General features: G+C 39.6%; 1 protein-coding gene across 1 annotated transcript in view; it reads left to right on the top strand.

Annotated features, from left to right (window-relative positions):
• The first annotated feature begins 1,933 nt into the window (after nucleotides 1–1,933).
• esrrgb (estrogen-related receptor gamma b) overlaps nucleotides 1,934–13,278 on the top strand; it is a 36,654-nt gene continuing 25,309 nt past the window's right edge. Inside the window, exons 1-2 of the mRNA XM_075458773.1 lie at nucleotides 1,934–2,445; nucleotides 11,066–11,481. Of these exons, the coding sequence (XP_075314888.1) occupies nucleotides 2,396–2,445; nucleotides 11,066–11,481 (466 nt within the window). The 5' untranslated portion in view covers nucleotides 1,934–2,395. The remainder of the gene's footprint in view (nucleotides 2,446–11,065; nucleotides 11,482–13,278) is intronic.

Below are 13,278 nucleotides of genomic sequence, written 5' to 3'. Positions count from 1 at the left end.
ATGTAATTACTATTTATTGACACATAACGATTGGTTCTTTTTATACGTTTTACAAGCTTGAAAGCTGATGATTGCACAGACAGTTCAGTCTCAGTGTTTCTGACCTGGTTTTGATTTTCTGAGGCTTAATATGTGCATACAATACTTTTGTTTGGAAAAAAAGAAAACCCAAATTGCATTGTTTAGCTCTTTTCTGCCTGAATTAAATCAGGATTTTGGCATTTAGAGACACTTGAAACGGAATATATATATATATTAACATGAAAAAAAAAACTGTGACAAAAACATAAACTCCTTCCTTCATATGCACGATAGTTTCTGCCCGGACTTTTGAAAGAAATTTTTTTTTCTGAAAATCAGTTTTTACTTAAATACAGACTTAATGTTTGGATTACTGTTTCTTCGTTTGGCAAGAGCACGATGGTGGGATTACAGGCTCAATAGATTTACTGTCAGATGCCCATCTCCCCACCCTATGGAAATAGGCTGGCTTAGCGGAAGCGGGGCAGATGAAGCTCAATTGTACGTATGACTATACAAAACCAACACCACGAAAATTCTAGGCAGTAAATTTTTAAATTTTCAGTTTGAAATAAATATATTCAGACAAATGAAACTAAGTTTAAAAAATGTGTTTGAACCAAATTAGCAGCTCAGTCTTTAGATACTTTCACATGTATAAAATTTAGCATAGATTATAATCTAGAAAAAGAAGGGAAAACGACACATGTATTTTTGATTCAATTAAGATCCGCTCCATTGTCCAACCCTGATGTAAAATCATACATGTCATCTGAACATTAGTTCTTCTTCTGTCTTTTTCTCTGCCTCATTAAAAACATAAACACATCTCCTTTATTGATTATGTCTGGATGTCTTAATCAGATCAGCAGGATTATCCTGCTTTTCCTCTGCAGGAAAGTACATTAAATGCCAAAATATTGATCAAAACTGTAATTGAGAATGCACAGCTCCATCATTAAAGCAATCGGCCTTTGGTCGTATGACTGATATGGAGTGACATGAAAAGAAAACGTTCAAATTTATAATTCCTTTTTATTTAAAAGACGGCAGGGAAACAGAGTCTGTCCTGAGGCTTCTGGCGACACAGCAACGCTGTGATCAATAAAAGCGTGTGATGGGTTTTGCATCGATCAGGAAAATGTGGGTTGATGAAGTGGGTTGGAGGTGGGTGGCGGGGCGTTGGGTTTTCCTCTGATGGCTGCAGCATTTCACAGACGTTGTGAAGATCCACTCAAACTTCTCTGTTGTCGTCATCATTATTAGCGTTCCTGCCGAGGTCATTATCACTCTTTGGTTTCTTGCGTCCTGCCTCAGTCAGGATTGGTTGATCCCTTCCCTTCACAGCGTTATTGGTGAAGTGCTGTGGGAAGCAGCTGTCATTACTTTAAAGGAGGGCAGGCTGTGGAAAAGCCAGATCCACGGTGGAGAGGATAAAAGACTAAAGGGAACAGTTTAGCTCTATAAGCTGGCACTGAGCCCTTTAAAGCACCGTAAACAGACCTGTAAATCACCCTCAGTGAACGTGCTGCCAGTTCCTGCTGGCCACTTCTGTTTACCTCTGTAGTGTGTAAAAACAGCCAAGACTTCAAAGAATCTATTTATCTGTATATCTGTCTATCTATCTCTCTATCTATCTATCTATCTATCTATCTATCTCTCTATTAATTCTTCTTTCTTAAGGGGGGGCTACCTGTGTCTCTGTTATGCTGTTCTCCCTTGTGAATGGACACCGACTAGTTGCCCATTAGCCCATCTCATCTCTGTAATCTTTCATCCCCATTGGCTGCTGGCAGGACAGCCTCCCTGAATTCCACCAATGGCAGCTGCTCCATATGCAGCAAACCCCTCCCACCTTGTCTTAAAGAGTCCCCTTGACTTCAATGGAGACTCAATCCCCTCACTGACTTACTCGGCCAGGGTGCGCTCTCACCGCTGCAGCTCTCCATCCATCTGGCTCTTATCTTTTTATTGTCTCTCAATCTTCCCAGCACTCTTTTCATCTTCTTTCTTTACACTTGCTTCCCCTCTGCTTTCATTTCTCTGCCTCTTTTTGCACTCTCCTCTCTCTGTGCCACCACTCTTCCTCTCCTCATCTGTACTCCTGAGCCTGAGCAGGCAGAACCTGTGCAGACTGGAGTTTGTTGGGCCGAAGAAGAAGGTCTCCTTCTTCTTTTTTTCTTTTTCTATTCTGTGTGCGTTGAACAGAGGAGGGAAGAAAGACACCACCCAGGAACAGTTGACCATCATTTCACGAAGATATGTGGAGACTTAGGAACTGATCTCCTCCTGCAGCTTTTCTCTAGCTGTTTGTCTCTCTCTTTTTTTATTTTTATTTTTTTATTGCAACACCTGGAATGCTTAACGGGAACTGATGGATGTTTCCGAACTGTGCATCCCTGACCCTCTCTGCTACCACAACCAGTACGTGCTTCTTTTCACTCATCTTTTTTTTTGTGCCTAGTTTTGTATCTGTACTTTTTCTGATTTAGGTGATGGAATCATGTTGTCCTTTGTAGCAAGAAAGAAAGAAAAGGAAAGAAAGAAGTAATCTCAAGTAAACCATTTCAAAAGATCAGGAGCTCCTAATATGTGGCGTTCTGTATGGGACACCCGAGCTCGGTGGAGCCAGTAAAGCTGCATCAGCGAAGTCAGTAGGTCTGTTGCCCCAGAGCTGTCCAGCTCCACATCAGGATCCAGGGTTAAACCTCAGCAGCCATATAGAATACTGTTTTAACTACTTTGTAGCAGCAGCTCATGTTTTAGGATAAATAAAACTGCCTTTACAGCTGCACCGTTTATGTGGGAATATTTCTTCTTAGGAGAAAGATTAGAGTGCATTTCAGAGGTAAGACAACTGTCTGTGTTTTGGATAAAGCCTTAATAGTTGGCCCGTTTTTTTTAATTTTGTGAGTTAAGAGTAAATCACCCCTGTCGAAGAAAATCGATAGGGAGGAATTAATCATCTCTATAGTGGAGATTAAGTGGTGCATTTAAAAGTGTAGGGATCAAGCAGCTTGTTTTACTGTAATTGAAAAAAAAGTTAAAGGAGCTCTCAAATCTGGCAGTGAGCAGCAGCCTTTACTGTTGCTGAACTCTTGGTATATCCTGGCAAAAGTTCTTCTTACAACCAAATACGAGTGGACGGGGAAACCGTGCAGTGATCCTCTTAATGTTAAGCTTTGGAATGGGATTTGAAAGTTTTAACCTGATAAGCACTGTTTACAGCATTGTCATTACGGATGTAAGACTAAAAGAGCAGCACTTTTCAGTAATGTTAAATAACTGTGATCAGCTTATAGTGTAAACTGTAGTAGAGCTACCCCTCAAATGAGGAAAGAAACTTTTTCAAGACATAAGCTGGAATTTGTTTACAAAGAAAGAGGACAAAGTGTTGTTCTCTTCAAAAGCATCTGCTTATTTTAGAGATTTTTTTTTTTTTTTCTTGTATAAGAAAAGCAGATTTTTTGTTTATTTATTGTTCTTTGCAGTGATCTCTTTGCACAGCCTAAAACCATATTTAATTCATTTTTATACTTTTTTCTTAGGTTGATCTAAAAATCAACTTCAAAATCAAATTAAAAGGGGGCACTGTGTACGTTGCAAATGCAAAGCATTTCAACGGTGCAGATAAATGTTCGGGACACACCGTGTAGACGTAAATACATTTAATGCAAATCAGTACAATCATATCTTTGACACAGCTGCTCATAGAATCAGTTATTTTAATGCCTCACGGTACACAGATATCAGTTAAAAATATATCTATTACATGCTGTATTATAAACTTTGTTATTCAATATCATAATTCTTCTTTTCAAACAGAACTATCCAATTAAAACCTTTTTTTTGTCTCGTTTAAATCACTTTCAAAAAAACACAAATGGCAGAATCAAAACTGACCTCCAGTGACCATGGGTCAGTGTAGGCTGTGTGTGCTCCACTACGTTGGACTGTATATGTCTACATTTCTTCACTGGCACGCACCTACACACATAAACTACGTACATATGTGTGTGAGCATTTTTGCAGAGTGCGATCATGCATAAGTGTATATTTAAAGATTTTGAAGTTTACAAATGGTCTGTTAGGTCACATTTGATCAGCCTGCATTCCTCGTACTGACATAACCCGAAAAACTCACACCTCTACATATTTGTTTCTCTTAAAGCTGTGTTTTCTGGAGGATTAAATTAAACTTACTCCTTTGTCTTGACATTTCTCTGGTTATTCATTTTATCCTACATTTTACATCTAGGAAATAGATGTGTTGCCATGGCTCATGTGCAAGTCGACTGACCTAAAATGTGTGTGATGAGTGACAAATAAAGCTGTGCTTAGAAAGGTTTGGCTTTTGGAAATGCTACAAACCCTTTGAGAAGTTTTGGCACCTGCTTGCCAGAGGTGAGACGTATGACGACAGTCCAGCTGTAACACTGTTCGTCTCTGTTGGAAAAGCAACCACATTCCTCTGCCAGTGGGCTAATCTTGATTACATCACCTGATTTAATCTCAATCAAATTCGCTCATTAAAAAGATTTTGTTACTTCTTTTACTCGTTGTGATAAATTTGATTTGGTATGTAATCAAATTAAAAGTGTTTTGCAGATATAACTGTGGCGTAAAGAAAAAAAGCGGAACCAGACTTCATTAAACTTTGTAATTGGTATCAAAATGACCCCCCCTGCTTTGTCCCCACTTTTTAAATCAAAGTCAAAATTTTGAGGAGACCTGCAGTCCGCTTCCTGCTTCAAACTGTTTCTGAAATATTCTCTTATGGAAGCCTCCTCTTTTTAAAAACTCATAAGAGAAATTTCACACTTTCATAGAGAATAAACAAATCATTTTCCCGTTGTAAATGTTTCGCAAGAAATAATTTATGATTAGCCTGGACAGTTTTGACAAGTGCATCACTTCAAGTTTAAATGCTCACTTTGCTCCAATATATTACATATATGTTTTTCTCCTTCCACCTGCTGTTCACATAGATGCCCTTCACAAGCAAGCAAACAGGAATGCATAAGCGGTCAAATGTATGCACACGCACACAGACACAATCATTGACACACATATGTGCACGTACAAACGGATTAGACCAAAGAATCACACACTGACCTGGGATCTAATTTTAGCAGTGCCATACATGGAAACACCTGACTGTGTCTGTTAAGAGAAACACATCTTCCTATCATGTGTTTCATCTGCGTTCATAATGCCAATTACGCAAGTGGTCATAAGGCACTGTGCTTATAGTTGATCAGGGAAATGTAAACGTTAGTCTGAGTAATTATTATTTAAAGAACAGAAAGATCAAAAGTAAAGCACTGTGGTGAAGCCATTTAATTTTCTCCCCACTTAACAGCACATACAAATGCACAGTTTTTGAATTTGTATAATAGGAAATTAAATCGCAGCAGATTTATGAAATATTTTTCGACAGCTGCCTGTTGCTGTGAGGCAGCGAATTCAGGTACTGCAAATGTGCAAGAACTGGAGGTATTGACCTGTTGAAATGGATGTCGTGGCATGACATAAAAAACTAAATGATAATGTTAATAATAAGTACAGAAGGAAGTCATGTTGTTGTATTTTAAACTGCGTCTGCTACAGACAGTATTTCGAAACAAATTTATAAGGTTATATTACTGCTAAATTCTGTCTTCCGTGTGTTGTGAAAAACAATTATCTCCATGTTGTAAATTGAATTTTAAGGATTATGTGTTTAAAGCAAACAGTGAAAGCCAGTGCCTTCAGGGTCCGCTTTATCACTTTGGAGAATGGATAAGGTTCCCAGCCACTTCTGCACTAAACGTAACACGGTCAGGGTTCAGCTTTGTGCCAAAATGTATGAAAAGGATCAAAACTTTTCTTCGGGTTGGGGGGAGTGATCAATCCCAGCTTTGTTTCATAGTTGGCCAGTTTGGCCGGCAAAATTAAATCCAAAAGAATCCACTGATGGATGGGGGGAGCAGGTGGTTCAAAAGTATTGCATTGCATTTGCAAAGTTGAGCGAAAAAAGAAAAAAAAATCCACTTCTCTTGTTTGCGCTTGTAGTTGAGCAATGATTTTGAGAGACAAAAACTATTCTCAACCTGAAAACTTGCTGCTGTATTTTTATTATGTTTATTAATGGATACAGCCAAGCTCTACTGGTTCAACGTGAGAGACAAAATAACTTCATAACATCTGACGAACCCCCGTGATGTTTGTCATGTCCTTAGGAAGCCTGTCAAGGGCTCTGAATTCATGAGGCTGTAGATGGATACTTTTTTTTCCACCGGCTCTTTCCTCAAAACGCAAAACTGTCTTTTATGTGCTCAGCACTGAGCGTAACCCACAGAGAGGACTTTTGAGAGCGAGTTTGTTTTATTGATCTAATGAAATTAACACACACGGAGAAGAAGCGGTTCGTCTAATCATGGAGTGTGGGTCAGGCAGCATGTTTAATTTAATAGGCCTCATCGTAGCTTCGGAAGGTCTCACATTGTGAACTTAATTCCTCTTCACCACGTTAATTTGCATTGTGTCAATTGACCGGAGCGCTTACTGTATCAGCTTGAGTCTCACTTGAAATTCAGCCCATGCCCTAATACCATTAGGCAAATGCAAAGTTGTGTCATTTACACATTCGAGGGGGGAAAAAAAGGTAGAGGGAGAGGGAGGGGGTGTGGAAGAAAAGCCAATTTGTGCCGAACAAGACTGGCTTGTGATTATCAGTGGATGTTATTACTGTGGAGAAGCAGACGTTTGAAGGTTATGTTTCTGAGCAGTAATTGAAATGCAAAATAACATTAGGATCGATGGCCATCTCTGTTTATTTATGAAATCAATATCGTAACTGTCCCTCATGAGTCCTCCTGTGATTCCCAATGACGGCTTAAGTCTCCGCTCGTTTATTCTTTCTCCCCGTAACCTCCTTCTTCTGTCTCTTTTTAAAAGGCAGTTAGGGGTGTGTTTGACTTTGCAGAGAGAGCAATTTCCTAGAGGTGGTGGATGTATATGTAGATGGGGGTTGATACTCCAGGTAAGGAGACATCATCCATGTGGGAAATCTATGCAATCTCTCCTCGTGGCAGTGACATTGAGGAGGCCATATGCTGGGAGTTTTGTGTATGATGAGTATGACTTATTTGTGTGTGTGTGTGTGTGTGTGTGTGTGTGTGTGTGTGTGTGCGTGTGTCAGGGAGAGAGAGAATATAAAACAAAGTATATCAGTGCAGTATAAACATACCATGCCACTGGGACTTAGTCAACCTACAGCAGTAACTTTTAACCGTGTCCCACAGCCTTCTTCGGCTATCACACTCTTTGCAAGAAGAGCTTCCGTTTGGATTGAACGCAACTGAGATCTGATGTAGTCCTGAAATGAAATCCCCAAATCGGAACTTTAATGCCATTAAAACTTTGTTATCCCGTGACTCTGCGCTCAGTAAACTGTTTTGATAGCAGATTGTTTTGTCATTTTAAAACATAAAGATGAAAACTCATCTCTAAAATGTAAGTAGTTGGGTTTTTTTTTCTTTCTGATAGTAAATTAACAAATGTTATCTTTCACAATTTTTCAAACAATTAAAGCATGGGATTAACTGATTAATCAAATAACAATCAGTAGATTAATCAATATCTTCATTTTTCACGGAAGGAAACCTTGTTTTGGAGAGAAACATTCTCACAAAGCCAAATTGAATACATAAAAACTATACTAAAGCCTACAAATAGGTAGGGAATAACATTAACAAAATAGAATATCAAAGTTAATATACAGCAAATTCTGCTTTTTTTCTTTTCATCTATGACAGACAAAATAGTGGCAGGCCTTTGGTACATTTGTAGGTTTACACAGCAAGTAAGCACAGTTATAAATGTGATATTTAAGTTTAAGAGCGTTTGCACTTGGCTGAAGCTGCATAGGATGGGGCACAAGATCAAAGATTAAAGCTCAGATTTTGAATATAACAGCTGATTCTTGTGATTTATTATGTTTTTTTTGTAAAGATTTTTCAATTACAGGCTTTGCTGCAGCTTGTGACTCATTTGCATTTAAAAACACACACATTTTTGATGACCTTCATTTGTGCCAATGCTATGTTGCCCACGTGTTGTTGTTCGTACTTAACATTTGGACGACACGAGCCACCCCATTTTCCCTCTCGCATGACCATTCATTTCCCAGACACCGCGGCCACGGACTAACAGTGTAATCTATGTGTCAGGCAGGAAGGGGCACTCCGTTTAAAGCTGATAGAGTTTGCCCCAAACAAGGACAGCCTATCATAGAAAGATTAATGAACTAATTTCATGCATGGCTCCTTGCCTCTGTCCTTCTCTGCTTCCATGTTCGACTGTGTGTTCAGCACAGTGATTTACGCTGTGTTGCTTGCTACAAGCTTAACCTGAAGCTTAACAATAATATTTCCCTTCAGTGGGAAAATACATAATAAAAAATGGAGAATCCTTCAAGAACAACATTAAGTCATCGTGGAGAACTGCCTTGAATGCGTATTTTGTTTAATTTTTTTCATTTTTTATTTAAGGTATAAATCTACTGGGTTGAAATTTGGAGACTGGATAACAAATCTCACGGAAAAGAGGTGGATGGATTCTGGATTTATGATGGGAAGCTGGGGATCTTCAGCTTTGCCAGCATGAGGAGGAGAGCCAAAATACACACATACACATGAAAACATTTGAGATTTTAAGCTGCTCTGTTGGGGCATTTTCGCGCCCATCACACTGGCTCCAAAACCACAAAAAAGCAGTTGTCACTGATTTGGGCATCCACTGTGTTCCTGTCATGTTAAACACACTGGGCGGGTGGTTGTTGCCATGTGGTGGACAGACTGAAACCTGTTCTGCTGCTCTGAGACGTCCACTGTGGGACCGTCTCACAGCCGCAGAACAGAGAAGGCAGGTGACCTTCACGTCTGTCTGATGAGTCTTGCTTGTCTGCTCCGTTTGTACTATTTTTCTGCGCAGCGGAGCAAACACTAACCCATTAGATATTAGGTGCAATGCGTTTGAGTGTATGTGTGTGTGCCTTGCCAAGGGAGTGGGACAGGTTGAGGAGAGTCAGGCCGTGCTCAGAGTACGCTATGTCTCTTTATAATAAGAGGGGGAAAACCAAATTATAAAACTATGAAGCTATTTCTGTCTGTGCGAATTGGTGGTTCGTGCCATTATTTCATTTGGACAGATTTGAAAGTACCCATTAGAAATTTCCATTAAACCTAACAAAAAAACATCTCCCCAGCGTTGCTGTGTGCTAAGTGTGGAGTGAACTACTTTTTACATATGCCACAATGTACTATTCCATGGGGAATCCCCCTATCTGGCTGTGATGATGTATTAACTGTTACCACGCCGCTCTCTCCACTTCCCTCAGACAGAAGAAAATATACTTTCCAACTGAATCTAGCGCATGCTAATTTGCAACAAGGTTTAACATGAGTCCTGTGAATCTCCTATAAACCACAATGGCCTCCCACTGAAGGCTGACATAATGTTGTATCTCTCCATCTCTCACAATGTTAACAGTCTTGACTGATTAAAAATGCATAAGGAATGTCTGGGACCTGTAAGAGGAGGGTTTATTTTTTCATGCCTCTTCTTCAACAGGAAGGAAGCAGGGGATCAATAGATCTGATCTGGGCTCAGGGCTAGAGGCTATCTCCTCCACCATCCTTCCATCCGCTCCCCGTTAGCAGTTAAAAGAGAAGTTTCATGTCTTTCTGACTTAATATAAGTGCACAGAAGCAAAAGGTGGGAAAATGCATCCCAAAACACAACTCCGAATTTCAAAAAAGTGGGAGCCCCTGGCAACGAAAGGGCAAAAAAAAAAAATGTTTGGACGAATCTAACCAGTATTACCCTGCTGTTAGTTTCAGACATTCTTGACATTTCTCTGTACCACTCTCAGCCAGTATCTACGACTCATAGGGGCTGATGTTGTGTAAGATCGACAGCAACTGTGACAGACAGAGCCAGCAGTTCTAACTCAGACCCAGGCCTAATTTCATGCTTTGTTGAAGAGAATATTATTGAATGTTCCGCAAGTACAGCAACATAGAGAGGTTTTACTGCCTCAAAGACAAATTGCTGTCTAGCGGTTGCAGTGATAGTTATTGTAAGTTACCCAGCATACACAGAGCTACTTTAAGAAAAATGCATAATTGATTTTGAAAGTTATGCTTTAAAACAGACATTGTGCCTCAAAATGTTTCCTTTCTGAGATATTACTCAGTTTTCAACAACACTAGAGACACCTTTAGGAATCTTTTATTTGTTTGTACAGAAACGCACCCCTTTTTTAAAAATGTGCCTTCCCAGGTTAGCACCTCTTCCCCTGCCAACTGTAACCCAGCACCATCGACTGGCAAAATAACCGGGACTATCGATTGGGTCATGTATTACCCATGAACTTCCATATGCTGAGTGTAACACCTCTCTTCGTCCATTAACAGCCTTCTGAAGTTTCATTCATTCGTTCATTTACTTCTGGCAGCTGACCAATTGTAGGCATTGTTTGCAAGATGTATGGAGCATCTGTTGACATGGTCGTTAGTTACCATTTTCCCTGAGAGGAATAGGCTCCTGCAGTATATCACTTGGCATTCCAGCACATTAATGGTTGCGTCTGTAACGTAATCTATCAAACTCAGAAGGACCAGCTGATGAATTTCTCTCGGGATGACAGGGCAATGATGGTTGAAAGCACCACATCAATGGGGATAATTTCATTTGTACTATATTTTACTGATGGGTGTTTACCTCCGTTATCGGCTCCCTAGAAAAGCAATTCTTTGCATGCAAAATAAAAAATGGCTAATTTTTATAAGAATGAAGCTGTTGATAAGCTTTCATGTCACATAGAAAGAGTACATTTGCCAAAAGAGTTTAATTAAAGTGGATGATACGAGTATGTCTTCTCAGCTCCTGAGAAAGGAGCAGTTCTGAAAAAGACCAAATAATAATGAACTGTTTGTCACTACATGAGCAGTATCACTCTGAACTGACTGCCGCTCTGCTTTTGTGTGTGTGTCTCCAGGCTGCTATCAAGAATGCCCTCTGACGACCGACACCTATCCTCCAGCTGTGGTTCTTACGTCAAAACTGAGCCTTCCAGCCCTTCCTCCTCGCTTGTGGACACAGGCAGTCACCACAGTCCCAGCGGCAACTCTGACGCTAGCGGCGGCTACATTAACGGCAACAGTGGACGCTCACACGCCTTGGACTCCCCACCAATGTTCAACCCAGGCATGCTTGGGGGTGGCAGCGCCTGCTTACGACGCTATGAAGATTGCTCCGGCAGCATGGCCGATGACTCGCCAATCAAGTGCGAGTATATGCTCAATGCCATTCCTAAGAGGCTGTGCCTGGTGTGTGGCGATATTGCCTCAGGGTACCACTACGGGGTGGCCTCCTGTGAGGCCTGCAAAGCCTTTTTCAAAAGGACGATACAAGGTATTCTTTTTCTTAATTATCTTTGAACTTTTACAAAGCAGATTCCTGAAGTTTATAAAATTCTACTCTCTTTAGTTTCCCAGGTGGTGGTATGTTTTTATGTAAAAGCACTAATACAACAATTCAAAAATACAATTAAATTCCAATGCCTGAAGCCTAAATCCAAATTATCACCAAAATGCGCCCAAAGTATCAAAAGTCAGAACACAGAAAGGCAAACTGTGACACATCAGTGTATCAGCAGCACTTCACTATTAATGATTGATGTGGAGCTAATTTAACTATACTACACAAAGTTACTCGGTGAAGGAATTCTCAATTCAGGGATTTGTGCTCCTGTCATCGGATTAACTGTTAAAAAAAGGAAGGCTGTAGTTTAGGAGGTGAAGTGTTTACCTTTCAGTCAGGGCGTTGGTGGCGCGAATCCCAACTTTCCCAATACACATATTGTTGTATCCTTGGGAAAAATACTAAACCTCACATTCAGAAAAAAAAAAAACATTGTGTTATTCTTCAAGCTTTTGAAATTTATGTTAACATGTTATTTAAATCTAAATCGCATAGAATTAAGTTCTCAAAGACAGACCAACACCCAGACAATGCGTTGGGTTGAATGACTCCTGCATGTATACACTCAGTCAGACTCAAAAGTGAATTAAGCATGCTGCACATACTTCAAAGATCCTGTTGTGGGTTTTTACCAGGAAATAACATAGGTGACCAATACACGGAGGAAGAAGAAGAAGAAGAAGGTTAACAACAAATAATATCCACATAGGTTAACAGGAACCTTTTTAAAAAAAACAGTAAAGTGTACAACTTGTAAAATGTACAGAATTATAAAGCTGACCGCTTGACAACGGTAATAATTTACGATTGATTTAATTAGCTGTACATAGTTGTTTTTGTTTTTTTTCTATAAACTAATCGGTATCCTTTAATTTTTCTATTAAATGCTTGGTGACACAGACTGGGCTACATTTTGAACCAAAAAAACTATCATCTGATCAGAGGATATCACTCTTACGCAGCTGCTAACACCTTACAGGAAACTGAAAATTCCCAGCACACCCCAAACCAGAAACACGATTTCTTGCAAAGAAAAATATGATTTTTCTTTTTCTTTCTTTTGCAAGTTGTCCTTTTGAAAAAATTAAAGTTTGAAAACCTGGTTTCATAAGTAGTTCTTGACCAAAGTAGTGAAAGTAGATGCATAAAACAACATGAAAAGAAGAATATTCTGATAAAAACTTGTTTAAAAATTACTATATAAGTAAAGTTCAGGTAATTCAGAACTTAAATGTACACAATGCAAATGTATTCCTTTTCCATCACTATTTTATGTAGGTTTTATTAGCTTTACCATTACAGTTGTGACTGCAGGGAAATCACATTGACCAGATGAGGAGCTCATTGTCATGTGTGCCTTGTCTTCATCAGTGCTGCCATCCAACCTTCTGCTCTTATGGGACTAATATGTTGTAGCGATTACGAGTGTCTACAGCAGGCACTAGGCCCAGACTGTAAATCCGTCCTGGGCTATGATTTTAATGTCTTTGCATGTGAATCATACATCTGGCATCAACTCTGCCATGTGTGGGATCTATTCCAGAGTAATCATTGGGGCAGAGGTAGTGTGCCACAAACTGAGATCCAGATATTTGACTTTTATTTGCAGCATTTTTGTCTTGATGCATAAAGTCAGGCTGCGGGTTAGTGAGCCAGGCAAACGTGAACAAGTGTCTTCTTCATTGTTACCCTTTTTAATCGTATTGTTGGAAATCATAAAACCGTCAC

This window comes from Odontesthes bonariensis, chromosome 24 (assembly GCF_027942865.1).
Source record: "Odontesthes bonariensis isolate fOdoBon6 chromosome 24, fOdoBon6.hap1, whole genome shotgun sequence".
NCBI lineage: Eukaryota > Metazoa > Chordata > Actinopteri > Atheriniformes > Atherinopsidae > Odontesthes > Odontesthes bonariensis.
Note: the sequence above shows the minus strand (reverse complement) of the source record. Positions and strands in the feature narration are given on the sequence as shown.